Source organism: Mauremys reevesii, linkage group 7 (assembly GCF_016161935.1).
Source record: "Mauremys reevesii isolate NIE-2019 linkage group 7, ASM1616193v1, whole genome shotgun sequence".
NCBI lineage: Eukaryota > Metazoa > Chordata > Testudines > Geoemydidae > Mauremys > Mauremys reevesii.
In genome coordinates, this window is record NC_052629.1 from 3,844,441 (window position 1) to 3,858,199 (window position 13,759).

A 13,759-nucleotide genomic window follows, 5' to 3' on the forward strand; every position below is an offset into this window, starting at 1 on the left:
TCCCATCTTTTCATGTGCTGTGTATTTATACCTCCCTACTGTATTTTCCACTCCATGCATCTGATGAAGTGGGTTATAGCCCATGAAAGCTTATGCCCAAATAAATGTGTTAGTTTCTAAGGTGCCATAAGGACTCCTCATTGTTTTTGCTGATATCTGTATGATACTTGTTAATGTCACTTTTCACAGCACATTCAATAGCTAGCTGGGAGCTTGTGATAAACCATATGGGATACTAACAAACATACAAGTACCACTTACCACAGCCTCCCAGCTAGTTAGTAAGTCTGCTGTGAAAACTGATACATCTATGTTTGTTAATATCACTTTTCTCAGCAAGCCCCAGGAAAATTAAGCCCTAGATGGGGAGGTCACAGGGGAAAGGCAGTGAGGGCCCAGGGCAATGGGGGCAAGGGCAGGGTTGAGCCTGTCTCCTGAAGTCCTGCCACTGGAGGCAGAACCTGTAACAGTCTAACTCAAACGTAATGGAATGAGCACCATCTACACTCCCTTCCAAGAAGAGAAGGAAGTTATTGCTGACTTGCAAGATGGTTCCTATTTTTATTGTGGAAGTTTCTTTAGGTTCCAAACAGATGATGTTGAAAGGAGAAGTCTGATGTACGGTGAGTGGTCTTTATTAAAATAGTTTCCTACGGGTGATGTAACCAGAGTGTACTTTCTAACACTCTAGTCAAACTGAACTAGCATGCAGATGGAAAGTATAAAATTATAAAGACCAGCTTTATTTGCTGAGGACTGTCATTTAAGATCGCCAATTACCCATATTTTGGTTATGCTTTTACAGATTGAAGTGATTACTTAATTCCAATAAAACAAGCTATGAGAGACATGTTACAAAATGGTCTTTAGCTCGGAGCCAGAAAATGATAGTTAGCTCTGTATCTAGAAGTCCAGCAAACGCCTCAATTCAGGGACTTAAGCACATGCCCTCAGAAAGTCAGTGTGACTACAGTACTCACATATTTAGTGTTAGGAACATACTTAAGTACCCTGCTGAACTGAGGCTTGAGTTTGTAGCACTTTTCAGTCACCTTTTAAGAGTACTAATATATTAATTTTTACATTTGATTTTTAAAAAGACTGGAGGAGAAACCTTATCTTTTAAAAAAAACCCACTAACTTTTGATTTCCTTGCTTTTAAGGCGCACACACACGGGAAATTTCCTGCACCTAACGTTAATTTAAATGGGTTAAATTAAAATTTGAATTTCAGAGTATACTCACAGTTGCAACAAATGTGTGCTGTGACCAGACTATATGACCACATAAGAATACATAGTTAGTTTTTGTTAACAACACGGGTAGATGTAACATCACAGCCACACTTGGGGGAAAATCCATACTTTGGAGAAAATAATTTTACATATTATCAAGATAGACAAGTCATGAATAGTACATAAAAAGCCCTGATCATCATTATTTTGATAATTAAATATCTTCCACCTTTACATCACCCAGCAGGAGAAGAAAGGCTCTTGGAGGAAGCTCTATTCTCCAGCCTTCTCCCTGCAGCCCCACAGGAGTACCATCTTCCCGGCCCTTGCACTCTGAAGCAACAGTGGTCAGAAACTTCAGTCCAAAAGAAGGGCCTTTCTTTCAGGGCTAAAATAGTAAATGGTATGCAATTTTATTTGATATTTGTTCTTTCCATCATTTTTTGTTTTTTTAATGTCACTGTAAAATTTAGAACAGAAAGGGTGGAAGGATAGACCTTAAAGACACACTGCCTTTTGTAACCATGGGCGATAGTATCTGTCCTATTAATAGGTCAATGATCACTCAAGGCTAATATCCTCTCTCAGACAATGAAGTATATTAGATACTTCAGATAAAGGCAAACACAACAAAGACAAATAACTCAGTGGGGGTAAAAACCTAAAAGGATGCATAGGTTTGTGTGTATTTGGGGAAGGAGTGCATTTTTGCTCTCCTTTAAAAAAAAAAAACACACATTGAAAATCCAGGTCATCAGCCCTGGAAGATGGAGAACTAGTGAAGTGACAGTGTCACAACCACTGAAAGTAAGTAATTGAGAGGGGAAAGATTTTTCAGTCAGACTTTAAAATGTTTTTGTCAACACCTTCAATTTATGTTTTCAAGGGGAAAAAAAGCCTTTACTAACTCTCTCTTTCAATTAGTGTGCGAGTACACAATACATCCGAGACCACCAAAAAGGACTCAGGGGGACCCCCACACACAACTGGGATGATCTTATTCAACATTCCTGATAATAAGAAGCATAAACAAAATCCTTCAATTTAAAAAAAAAAAAGGCAAACAACCCATCTAACACACTTTTCAAGCCTTCTTTGCATCTCATAAAACAGGAAATAACAGCACAAAACTATTTTTAATAAAAACTCCTTATAAAGGACTTTTAACCACTGAAACTAATCTGTTTAATAGCCTAAGAACATAAGGACCCACACTCCTTCCAAAGTATTTATTATCTATATCCATCGTATTCCGATCCAGTCAGATTCATGTTTAATCTTTAAAGAAATCTGCAGCAGCACCAATATCACTAGTCCATCAAACAAAGCACAGTTACACAAAATGGGAGCAGGGTACCAAACATATCTGCCCTTGCCACAATAGCATCTCAAACTAATAGATCTATAGGAGTGATGGCTTCATTTTGTCCTTCTGGAAGCTTAACATCTACCATCTCATGACAGTCTTTTCAAAGTCTGCAAAGTAACAGGATGCAAGTTGGCCAACAGACATTTTCAAAATAACCACTTTCATCTGAACGCTTCACAAAGAACAAAAGCCATACAGATCAGTTTCACTTTCCCAAACAGGAAGTCATACAGAGAGGAAAATGAAATCATACCTGTTTCCCCTCCAGAACAGGTAATATTAAGATGGAGGAAAAACAAAGGAAACAGAAGGGCAAAATAAGGTGTTCCATCATGTAGGAGAAAGCCTCCTGTCACATACAGAAAGTTTGGGATGGAGCTGACCAAGTCATTAGCAGAATTCAGCTGATTGCAAGCGTAACACCAACAGAACCTGGTCACCAGTGGGCAGGACTGAACCTGAGACCTCTGAAGCTTAGGCTATGGCTACACTTAAACTTCAAAGCGCTGCCGCGGCAGCGCTTTGAAGCGCTAAGTGTAGTCAAAGCGCCAGCACTGGGAGAAAACTCTCCCAGCGCTGTCCGTACTCCACCTCCCTGTGGAGAATAACGGACAGCGCTGGGAGCGCGGCTCCCAACGCTGGGGCTTTGACTACACTGGCGCTTTGTAGCGCCGCAATTTGCAGCGCTGCAGAGGGTGTGTTTTCACACCCTGCTGCAGCGCTGCAAATTTGTAAGTGTAGCCAAGCCCCCAGTGTATGAGCCTCTACTGCATGAGCTAAAAGCCATATGGCTCTTACCTAAGACTGTAGCTGCCTCATCCATCTCTAGCTGGGCTAGGTGCCACTAGAGGGGAACACAACACCCCACCAAGCAAGCATGGGTTACAAGAACAGCTGGACAGATGAACCCAGCTGGTATAAAAAAACATTTCATTTGGTGCCACCCTCACATTGCTTTTATTTCAATATAATGAGCTGGTATTAGTCATATCTGGGACAGGCCAACTAGAGTTAAAGATAAACAGAAGTTCTAGTGCTTAAGACCAGTTCTCTTGATTGGCTACAATTCTTCTGGATTCAAAACAGATCAGTACATGTTGAGAGCTGCAACCTCTGCACACATGGGTAGGACTCCAGTACAACTGACTTGCTGAATTAGTACTTTTTGGTTCAGTCACCATTTTCAATTTGCTCCCAAGTCTGCCATTCAGCCATCTTGTGTTATCAGAACCACTGGCACCAAATAAAAGAAAGATCTAGCCCATCGCCTACAACCCTCCCAAGAGCAGAGATCAATTTGCCATCAGCACCTATTATTAAACAACTATCAATTCTTCACCTGCTTGTGAGAAAAACAAACAGCAGCACCAACACCCACATGAACACAGGAATTTCATAAGTAACAACCCAGAGCTCCACAGAGGCGAGTCATAGACTCATAGAATATCAGGGTTGGAAGGGACCTCAGGAGGTCATCTAGTCCAACCCCCTGCTCAAAGCAGGACCAAATCCCAGATCCCTAAATCGCTTCCTCAAGGATTGAACTCACAACCCTGAGTTTAACAGGCCAATGCTCAAACCACTGAGCTATCTCACAACCCTCCTAAACCACAAGTAGTACTTTGCACCCCATGAAGGCCAAACCAAACCCAGAAGGCACCTGTCCAACAGTCTCAAGTGGGTGGAATTTGGGAGAGTAGCACACTACAGTCCTTATTTTCCACTGAGTCGGGCACTTGCACATGTATATAGGAGAGAATTCTCCTAGAAAAAATGAGATGCAGCAGCACATGCTGAGTTCTGGTGTCACCTTTGGAGGGGTGGGGGCACCTCCCAGGGCAGGCTGGGGGCTGCGGTCCCCCTGGGTGGGGGGAGGACACGACACACACTCCAGGGCATGCTGGGCGCCGCAGTCCCCCTGGGTGTGTGGGGGGGACGACACACCCCCCCCAGGGCACGCTGGGCGCCGCGGTCCCCCTGGGTGTGTGTGGGGGGGACACCCCCCCCAGGGCACGCTGGGCGCCGCGGTGCCCCTGGGTGTGTGTGGGGGGGACACCCCCCCCAGGGCACGCTGGGCGCCGCGGTGCCCCTGGGTGTGTGTGGGGGGACACACCCCCCCCCCCAGGGCACGCTGGGCGCCGCGGTCTCCCGCGGGGGCAGGCACCCCCCGCCGGGAGAGGGCGGGCCAGGCCATTTGCTTACACCTGCTTCCGCGCCCCAGAGCCCTGTCCCTGCCCGCAGGTACCTGCAGTCTCGGGCGCCCTCTCTCCCTGCGGCCGCCGGCTTAAAATGGCGGCCGGGCGAGCCCTGTGCGGAGGAGCCAGCGCTGAGGTGCCGGGTCATGTCTCCGGCGGCACGGAGGCCTCCGTTCAGGCGCGAGAGGAAACCAGGACCGCGCCCGCGCCCTTCTCCATAGCACCGCCCAGCTGTGAGGGACGCCGCTGCCGGCACCGCCCTTTCTGCGTGAAGACCTCTGATTGGCTGCATAGGCGAAGCGCGGACTCTCCAATTGGCTCTCAGGATGCATGGGGGGGGAAACAAGAGACCGAGTGTCCCTCTGATTGGGTGCTAGGCTGTAAGGGCGGGGCAACGGCGTTGAGGCCCCGCCGCTCAACGGATGGAGGCGGGGGGAGGGAAGGGAAGATGTCTGGGGACTTCTCCGTGTGCTGCCTCCACCTCTCCCATTGGTCCGTGCACAGAGGGCGGGAAAGGTTCGCCCCGTTCCCTTTATTGCGCGCGTGAAGCGTCGTCTGCGCATCACAAAGCGATTGGGGGAGGGGGGTGGCTCCTTCCTTGTGTGAGGGGAGTTACCCCCACCCCCGCCTAAGGGCTCATTGTAGTGACACCCCCGGGCCAGCTCAGTCACTGCTTGGGCCCTGCACTGACAGCCCAGCCTACTGCCTTTTCCAGCTGGGGGGCAGTCAGTACCCCCCCTCGTTCTGAGGGGCCCAGTCCCCATTGCCTCAGACTGCCCCGTCTCTGTCATGAGCAGCCTCATTCTCTCTCGCCACCATCCATTGCCGTACATGGATACCCACCCTCCCTGTAGGGTAGGGTGACCAGACAGCATGTGTGATAAATCGGGGCGCGGGTGGGGGGGAAATAGGCAGGGGCGGCTCTAGGATTTGCGCCGCCCCAAGCAGGGCGGCACACTGCGGGGGGCGCTCTGGCGGTCGCCGGGCCCGCGGCTCCGGTGGACCTCCTGCAGGCGTGCCTGCGGATGCTCCACCGAAGCCGCGGGACCAGCGGCCCCTCTGCAGGCACGTCTGCGGGAGGTCCACCCGAGCCGCGGGACCAGTGGACCTTCCGCAGGCATGCCTGCGGGAGGTCCACTGGAGCCGCCTGCCACCCTCCCGTGGGACGCCGCCCCAAGCGCACGCTTGGCGCGCTAGGGTCTGGAGCCGGCCCTGGTAATAGGATCCTATATAAGAAAAAGACCCAAAAATCAGGACTGTCCCTATAAAATCAGGACATCTGGTCACCCTACTGTAGGGCCACAAGCAAATTTAAACAGAGTCAGATCCATGCTTCCAGCTGTAGTAGGGGAGCAATGTAGTGGGGTCCCCTTGTGCAAACAAAGCTCCTGTGAGCAATGGTCTTCAAACATGGGGTGCACTGACTTTGTGTAAACAAGGGCTTTGGGAGCCAGCCACCAGAGCAAAGACTACATGTGCCTGTTTAAGGTACTTAAGTGGTTCCCATTACCACAGTATCTGTGTGTCTTTGATACAGTTATCCTCACAGAGTCACAACACCCTTCTGTGGCAGAGGAGTGCTGTTATCCCTGTTTCACAGCTGGAAAATGGAATAAGTGACTTGGCCAATGTCATACAGCTGGACTCAGACCCATCTCTCTGAAATCCTAGAGGAGTATCCAACCCTTTCCTCTCAGGTTACCCCTGCCTGGAACAAATGGTGCCTTTCTAGGCCAGGAGTTTATACTAGTCTAATTCACTGAATGGGTAACACTAATGGTTGCACGTGGGACATAGACAAAGACCTCAAGCCTTGGCCAGAGGCTCAGATTAGTCAGAGTAACCAGCAAACTATAGCTCCAGCTACATATGCCAGTACCATAATTAGGTTTAGGGAAGCCTGGTGGTGCTGTCTATAACATTCCTCTAGGAAAGTTTGTTTATAATCTCTCCAAAAATTGTCAGTAAAATTGTCTAACGACTAAATGAACTCAGTCTTTGCAGATGATGTTGTGACACAGAGTATCAGAAGACCGTTGCCCTTGAGGGTTGGTACAATCAGGAGCAAGTAGTGACATTAGTCTTTTATATTCAGAGTGCACAAGAGGTTGTGATTTCCCTCCTCAGAACAGTGCCATAGAAAGGAAACTGGGGCAAGTTACACTTTATATTGAAATTATTTTGTCTAAAAGTACTATCTTTAAAAAGTTCACCACCACCAAGACGTACAGCATAAAGACTGGGGTTTGATGTAACAGGAAGTAAGCCAAGCATTAACATAGCAGCAAGGATGCTGCATGGGGAATGAGGGATAAAATGGAAACAGCCAGGATCTTTCAAGAACCAGAACTGCAGTGGAGATCCACCCTCCATTCTGGAGAAACTAGGACCAGGTGGTGAACCCCTGCCATGTGGCCTTGGGGAAAAACTGCAGAGGATCCAACTACAGACTCTAGCTCATGGGTGGGCAAACTTTTTGACTCGCGGGCCACAATGGTTTCTAAAATTTGACAGAGGGGCCGGGCCAGAATAGAAGGATGGTGTGTTTGTGTGAACTAATATAAATGAAATGTAAAAACCATTACATGAAAAGATTTGGCCTTTAACAGGCACCAAAACATCAATGTGCAGGGTTCATTGTAAAAATTGTTTTCCAAATGTATTAATTTAATAACACAGTAGCTAAACTCCCATTCAGTTTCAGTGGGAACAGTGTTGTTGATCTCCTTTTTTTGCAAGTGCATCAAAGTCTGGAGTTAGTTTTGTTGTGGCAATTCTCAGGATAGATCCGAGGTGTTGGTTAGTTAACTTGGATCTGTGACGGGCTTTGTTGATGTTCATGACGCTGAATGTCTGTTCACATACATAGGTTGAGCCAAACAACGTCATCATCTTCTGTGCCATCCTCCGGAGGTTTGGAAACGTGGCTTCGTTAAGTGAAGCATAAAAGTCGTTCAGTTTAAGAGAGTTGAACTTCTCCTTTAAGACGGAGTCAGACTGAAGATCGATCAGTTCCAACTGCAGCTCCAGTGGTGCTGTTTCAGGGTCTTGTGACAGGGGACAGGACACCAGCTGAAGTGACTTTTCAATTTTTTCAAAATCAGAGAACCGACGGCAGAATTCTCCGTGCAGGTCGTCCAGTGATTTGCTGTATTTCTTCGCGTTTCGGATTGCCTCTTTCTGCATGGCTAGTGTGGGGAAATGAGCGAAAGATTTGTTTGAAATTTGTCTGGAGAAAAGAGTCAGCTTGGATTTGAAGGCTCTAACATTTGTGTACATGTCGTGCACAAACTGATCTTTCCCCTGTAGCTTCATGTTCAGCTCATTCATGTGCGAAAATATGTCTACAGCAAACGCAAAGTCACAAAGCCAGTTCTTGTCGCTTAGCTCGGGAAATTCGTCGGATCTCCCCATTAACTCCAAAAATGCACCAATCTCCTCCTTGAGCTCCCACACTCGTTGAAACACTTTGCCCAAACTTAACCAGCGGACACGAGAGTGGTAAAGTAAGTCCTGGTGATCTGCATCGGTTTCTTCCAGGAACGCAATAAACTGACGATGCTGAAGTCCCCTTGCTCGTATAAAGTTAACAAGTTTTACGACTGGATTCACGACATGATTTAGCTGCAATATAGACTTACACAGAGCTTCCTGATGAATGATGCAGTGAAGGAAAATAACATCCTGATCAGGTTTTTCCTCTTTTACTTTTTCCTGGACTCTTTTTAGTAGCCCAACGTTTTTTCCAGTTAAATTTGGCGATCCATCCGTGGTGACATTGGCAAGTTTACTCCAAGGTAGCTTCATTCTCTCGATGACAGCAGACACCTGGTTATACAAGTCCTCTCCCCGCGTTTTTCCTTTCAGGGACTCCATGGTCAAAAACTCCTCCGTAATCTCAAAACTGTCGTTAATCCCTCGGATAAAAATTAGGAGCTGAGCAGTGTCTTTTATGTCGTTACTTTCATCCAGTGCTAGTGAAAAAAACTTAAAGGACTCTGCCTTTTTGTTTAATTTGCTGGCTATATCTTCGTCAATCAGTTCCACACGGCGAGTCACAGTTCTGCGTGATAAACTGATTTTTTCAAACTTGCCTTTGCTCTCCGGACACAAGAGACCTGCTGTCTCAACCATGCATTCTTTTAAAAATTCGCCTTCGGAGAAAGGCTTACTAGCCTTTGCTAATTTGAATGCCAGCAAAAAACTTGCCTTGGTACTTGACTCTTGAATCGCAGTTTGTCTGTGAAAATTTTTTTGCTGAGTCTGTGAATTAGCCATCAATCTCTGAGCCGTAGCCGCCCGTTCTTGTGTAGACTGTTTGCTAGCGTAGTTAGCATGTTTTGTGGCAAAATGACGGCTGATGTTGTATTCTTTAAAAACCGCTACAGTTTCTTGGCATATCAGACATACAGCCATTGATCGGACTTCAGCGAAAAAATATTTTGTTGTCCACTCTTTATTAAACACTCGGCACTCACTGTCTACTTTTCTTTTCTTCGGTCCGCTCATTTTTACTGAAGGGCTCAAACTGCAAAGCGAAAAAGTGAAGTAGAGAGTAACACATCACACTCAAACAAAGGTCAATGTCTTTGGAGTGCGCCATCTGTTGGGGAAACACGGGCATTACAGGGAAAGGTAAAATGAAGGAGGTTTAATTATAATAAAATTTAATTTAATACTATAACTTGGACAAGTTCGGCGGGCCGGATTAAAAAGCCCAACGGGCCGTAGTTTGCCCATGTCTGCTCTAGCTGATAAGAGCAGCTACAGGAGCAACCAAAGCAGACATCTAGAAAACTTTCTACAGTTTTGACTGGACTTGAAGAGTTTGCAGGCACAGTGCACTCTTCTTTGGTTGAGGATATATTCAGTACCTACAATCAATCAATTTGGGCTGCAGTTTAGGAGCACGCTTGGATTCTTCTCATACAGAAAGCATTACTTACTTGCAGAAGCAGCTATCATCTCTGGTTGGCTAAGAGTCTACATCCCATCATGGTGACTTGGCCTGTTATTCACACCTTTTGTCACTTTTTGGTGGGAGTACAGCAATGCAGTGTAGCTGGTCATGAAGCCTTCAATGCTTAATAAACTCCAGCTAGTACAGATGGTGAAGCACATCTCATCAACAAAGGCTACAGCAAGGACATGATACCTATTCTACACTCTCTCTCTACTGGCTTCCCATAGAATTTTCAATCAAGTTCAAGGTCTTAATCCTTATCTTTAGGAGCTCCATGGCCTGGGCCCAGGATATCTGAAAGATCTAAAGATGATGATCAGAGGTGAAGACAGTGTTTGACAACTACACTTTTCTGGCACAATGGAACTCTCTACACTATGGGGAAAGCTTGTCTGTGCAAGAGACAGAACTTTCTCAGGGGCTGCGCCAAGCCTGTGGAATGAACTACTTCAGGAACCAAGGACCTTCTGCTTCAAGTGCAAGACACATTTCTTTAACTGTGTCTTCTCCAACAAAAAACAAACTTTAAACCCTACCAAAACAAGACACTCTGTTGTACATGCTTTTCTCTCTCCCACCACAACATGATAGATGTATTGTCTCATTATTTAAGGCAGAAGTTACTGGAAGGTGCTTAGATACTATGGTGTTGAGAAAAGTATAAGAGATTAAAAAAAAAAAAGACTGACTGCCCGGTGCTGATCAGTTGTTTGCTCCAACCCTCTCCCTCCATTACCGTCTCTTCACCTCAGCTTCATTCCACTTCTGTCCCATCCCACTTATTCCCCTTTCCTTCCATGTCCCTTCCTTCACTTTCTTTCCATTTAATTTATCTCCTCCTAATGGAGACCACACCCCAAAAATGTTGTGGAACTAACACAACATCTGCCGCCATTATAGTACACTCTGCTTATGTGTTGAATCCAGGAGTGTCAGATGCTTCCAAAAAATTGACGGGGGGGGGCCATCCACGCCCAAACCAGGGCCCCGTCCCTGCACTGTCCCTTCTCCCTGATGCCTTGCCCTGCCTTTCCCCCTGCCCCTGAGTCTCTGCCCCCTGCTTGCTCCTCTCCTCCCCTATCCTTACCCTTACAGCCAGTGAAAAGTTGCAGGGACATACTCTCCTGCTCCCCCCCTTCCAGCACCCCTGGTTCTATCCCTTTTGCTAATCCTGGGTCCGTCTTGTCTATTTAGATATACACACTCTGGGGCAAGAACTGTCTACTATTGTTTGTACAATGCCTGACACAGTATGGTTGATCCTCAGGCACTATCATATTAAACAGGTGCTTAATAGAATATTTGTATCCATGTTAACATTCTCTTGAGGGATATTTTAGGATTAAGTTGGCGCCTCTGGTTTTACTGTATAGATTTGCTTGAACAAAAGTGACAGCACGTATCTGAATTCATTTTTAACTAAAAGTTTACAAAAAGCTTCCTGCCCAAGGCTATGAATTGAAGTATTAGAGATGATTTCTGCAATTCTCTTGAGATGGGAGTGCAAATTATAAAATGAAGATTGCCGTTTCCTTTCCGTTTAGAATTCTCAGCCTTGAACAAGTGACAGTATTTTGAAACTGATTTGGGGGCAGTATGTAAATAAGTTGTCAAATAACCAGCCAAAGCGAAGCATGCAGAACACTAATCTGTTTGACGAAAACTGCAGAGTGAGCACTGCTGTTTTGCAAAGGCCAAATAGATTCAAGCAGAAATTAACGGCAGCAGGTGGTTATGACATCATGTTAGTGTAGGAGCAGGATTATATATAGCACTATAAGAATTAATGTATGATTTGATTTCATCCTGCTAGCCACCCTTTTTGAATAGCAGAAAGAAATTACCCTCTGGGATTATGATATTCTGTTTTCCCATATGTATTACAAATTAGGCACTCTAGTTAAATATACATTTCTTTGTTTTAAGGTTTAGAAAGTAAAAAACAGGATCTTGTATTGTATCTATGTTAAGGAGATGAGAGGAATATTGAACGCCTGAAGCCCCAATGTGAATTGTTTTACTTATAAGATTTAGCAAGGCTTGATTTACAATTATATTCAGCAGAATACACAATACTGCTGTCTGTATACGTTGAAGGTTTCTGTAAGAGATTGTTTGTGTGAATGAGGAATGCATGCATCAGGAAAAGATAAGGTGTGAAAGCCATCACAAATGTCCAGATGATCAAGAAGAAGTGAGAGACTTGGAAAGACCAAGGGACAATCAGAAAACATCCATTGTATCTGATGTTAAACATGTTAGCAGCACTGACAACCTCAGAGGTGAGGCAGGCACCCCCAAAGGTGAGACAACAAATAGGAGATAACGATGGGAAGCCAGACAATAACCATCAAATGATACCACCACTTAAGGACTAATGATTACAGGATGACATTGCAAAATGCATGGACTCAAATGGGAATTTACAACTCTAAAGCTGCAGTGTTTTGCCATGTAACTCTGGGTTCAGTCCTGCAAGGCCTCGGAGCATCAGATCGTGACCGACAGAACCCAGCTCCACACTCGTGCTCAATCTAACTGGCCATTAGATTGACTCGAGCTACAATAGACTGGTAACTATAAACATCACTGCAGGACGTGTGTGTGTGTGTGTGTGTGTGTGTGTGTGTGTGTGTGTGTGTGTGTAAAAAGCATATGCTAACTGTTGTATTTTCAATAAATGCTGTGTATTTACCTTCCTCTATAAAGATCCCACGTGCTTTGTATGAGCATAACATTAGTCATGTGGGCATCTGAAGGAGAAGATAATGAAAATACAAAAACAGCAATTGTTTTATTGAACAGACTAAATATGTGATATCTTTTGACTAGTACTTGAACCAGAGTAACTGAAAAGAGAAGATAGTCATGGCAAAGAGTGAGGGAGGGGAACATGAAGATAGGAAACATTTGTCTACTGTTGTATCAGTCAAGTATTTTCAGTGGGAGAGCTGGAAAGAATAAACACTAGAGATGCATGCCATTTAACATGCCCATACAACAGCAGGTTTAACCCTAAAGATGTAGGCATCACTCTTTAGAGGCACAGATACAGGCATAAATAGGATTTAATACAACACTTGCTAGTCCTCTTTATGTTAATTAATTCTCATTTTAACTAGAGTAGCTATTAAGATCACCCTAAACATTATTTAATACTGGAGAATGAGAAATCTCATGTTCCCAGTTTCTTCTAACCAGAGCACTAAATTGACTGACTTATTTTAGACATGTCTCTGCACTTTCACATTCCTTTCCTCTGGATTAAGCAAAACAGTTAAAAGAAGCTTACCTCATAATGTCTTGCGTTATAGGAGTCAGATGAGTTTAAAACTTCTTGTCCAATCCCCTTGCTTTCTGTTTTCATTAATGTTCCCTGTATTCTCTGACGGTTCGGTCTTAAAACGTATTTCTGCATTTTGCTCCCCAAAAAAGCAAACAGTCAAAAACCAAGAAAGTTAAATACCTGGAAAACTATCAAGATTTTGGTGTGGAATCAGCACTATACAGTACATGTTGCACAAGACATTCATAGAAATAAGTTTCATTTCTGTCTCCAGAATTACTCATGTTTTACTATTCAGCAAAACCAAGATGCTATTGATCTGACTAATATTCCACAGGAAGCCCCAGATGGACTAGTCACAATACAGATAAATCATAGTGAAGAACTAGACACTGCCCAAGGGCCTTTAACATCTGGAATGGATTGGCCATAATCCTGCAGTCTGTTACATAATTTCTTAAAATTTAAGATTTTAGATAAAGCTATTTTAAAAAACCTGATTCTGAAAAGGGCAAAAATACTCCCAGGCAAAAAAATCAAAACAAAAAGAAACCAAAACACCATTGTCAATCTGGGAGGAAATCTGCTTCACGTTCCAGAAAGTATAGTGAATCACTGTGGAATTCAACTAAAATCTGAATTACATTAATGCACTTCTTGCTTCCGCCACATCATCTGGAAAAAACAGTCAGTCAATAACCCTAAAATAAT

At 44.8% G+C, this 13,759-nt stretch overlaps 2 protein-coding genes across 3 annotated transcripts in view; both read right to left on the reverse strand.

Annotated features, from left to right (window-relative positions):
• The window catches only part of SLF2 (SMC5-SMC6 complex localization factor 2), a 55,394-nt gene extending 50,087 nt beyond the window's left edge, over positions 1-5,307 (reverse strand). For both annotated transcript variants that reach the window (XM_039481085.1, XM_039481084.1), the window contains exon 1: positions 4,850-5,307. In XM_039481085.1, the coding sequence (XP_039337019.1) occupies positions 4,850-5,091 (242 nt within the window). In that variant the 5' untranslated portion in view covers positions 5,092-5,307. The remainder of the gene's footprint in view (positions 1-4,849) is intronic.
• A 2,185-nt stretch (positions 5,308-7,492) lies between these two features.
• LOC120368701 (general transcription factor II-I repeat domain-containing protein 2-like) lies at positions 7,493-13,178 on the reverse strand. Its single transcript, XM_039481086.1, has 2 exons — positions 13,055-13,178; positions 7,493-9,327 (listed from the first exon to the last, which is right to left on the reverse strand). Exons 1-2 carry the CDS (start codon positions 13,057-13,059, stop codon positions 7,500-7,502), a joined length of 1,833 nt encoding a protein of 610 aa, XP_039337020.1. The 5' UTR covers positions 13,060-13,178; the 3' UTR covers positions 7,493-7,499.
• Positions 13,179-13,759: the final 581 nt, after the last annotated feature.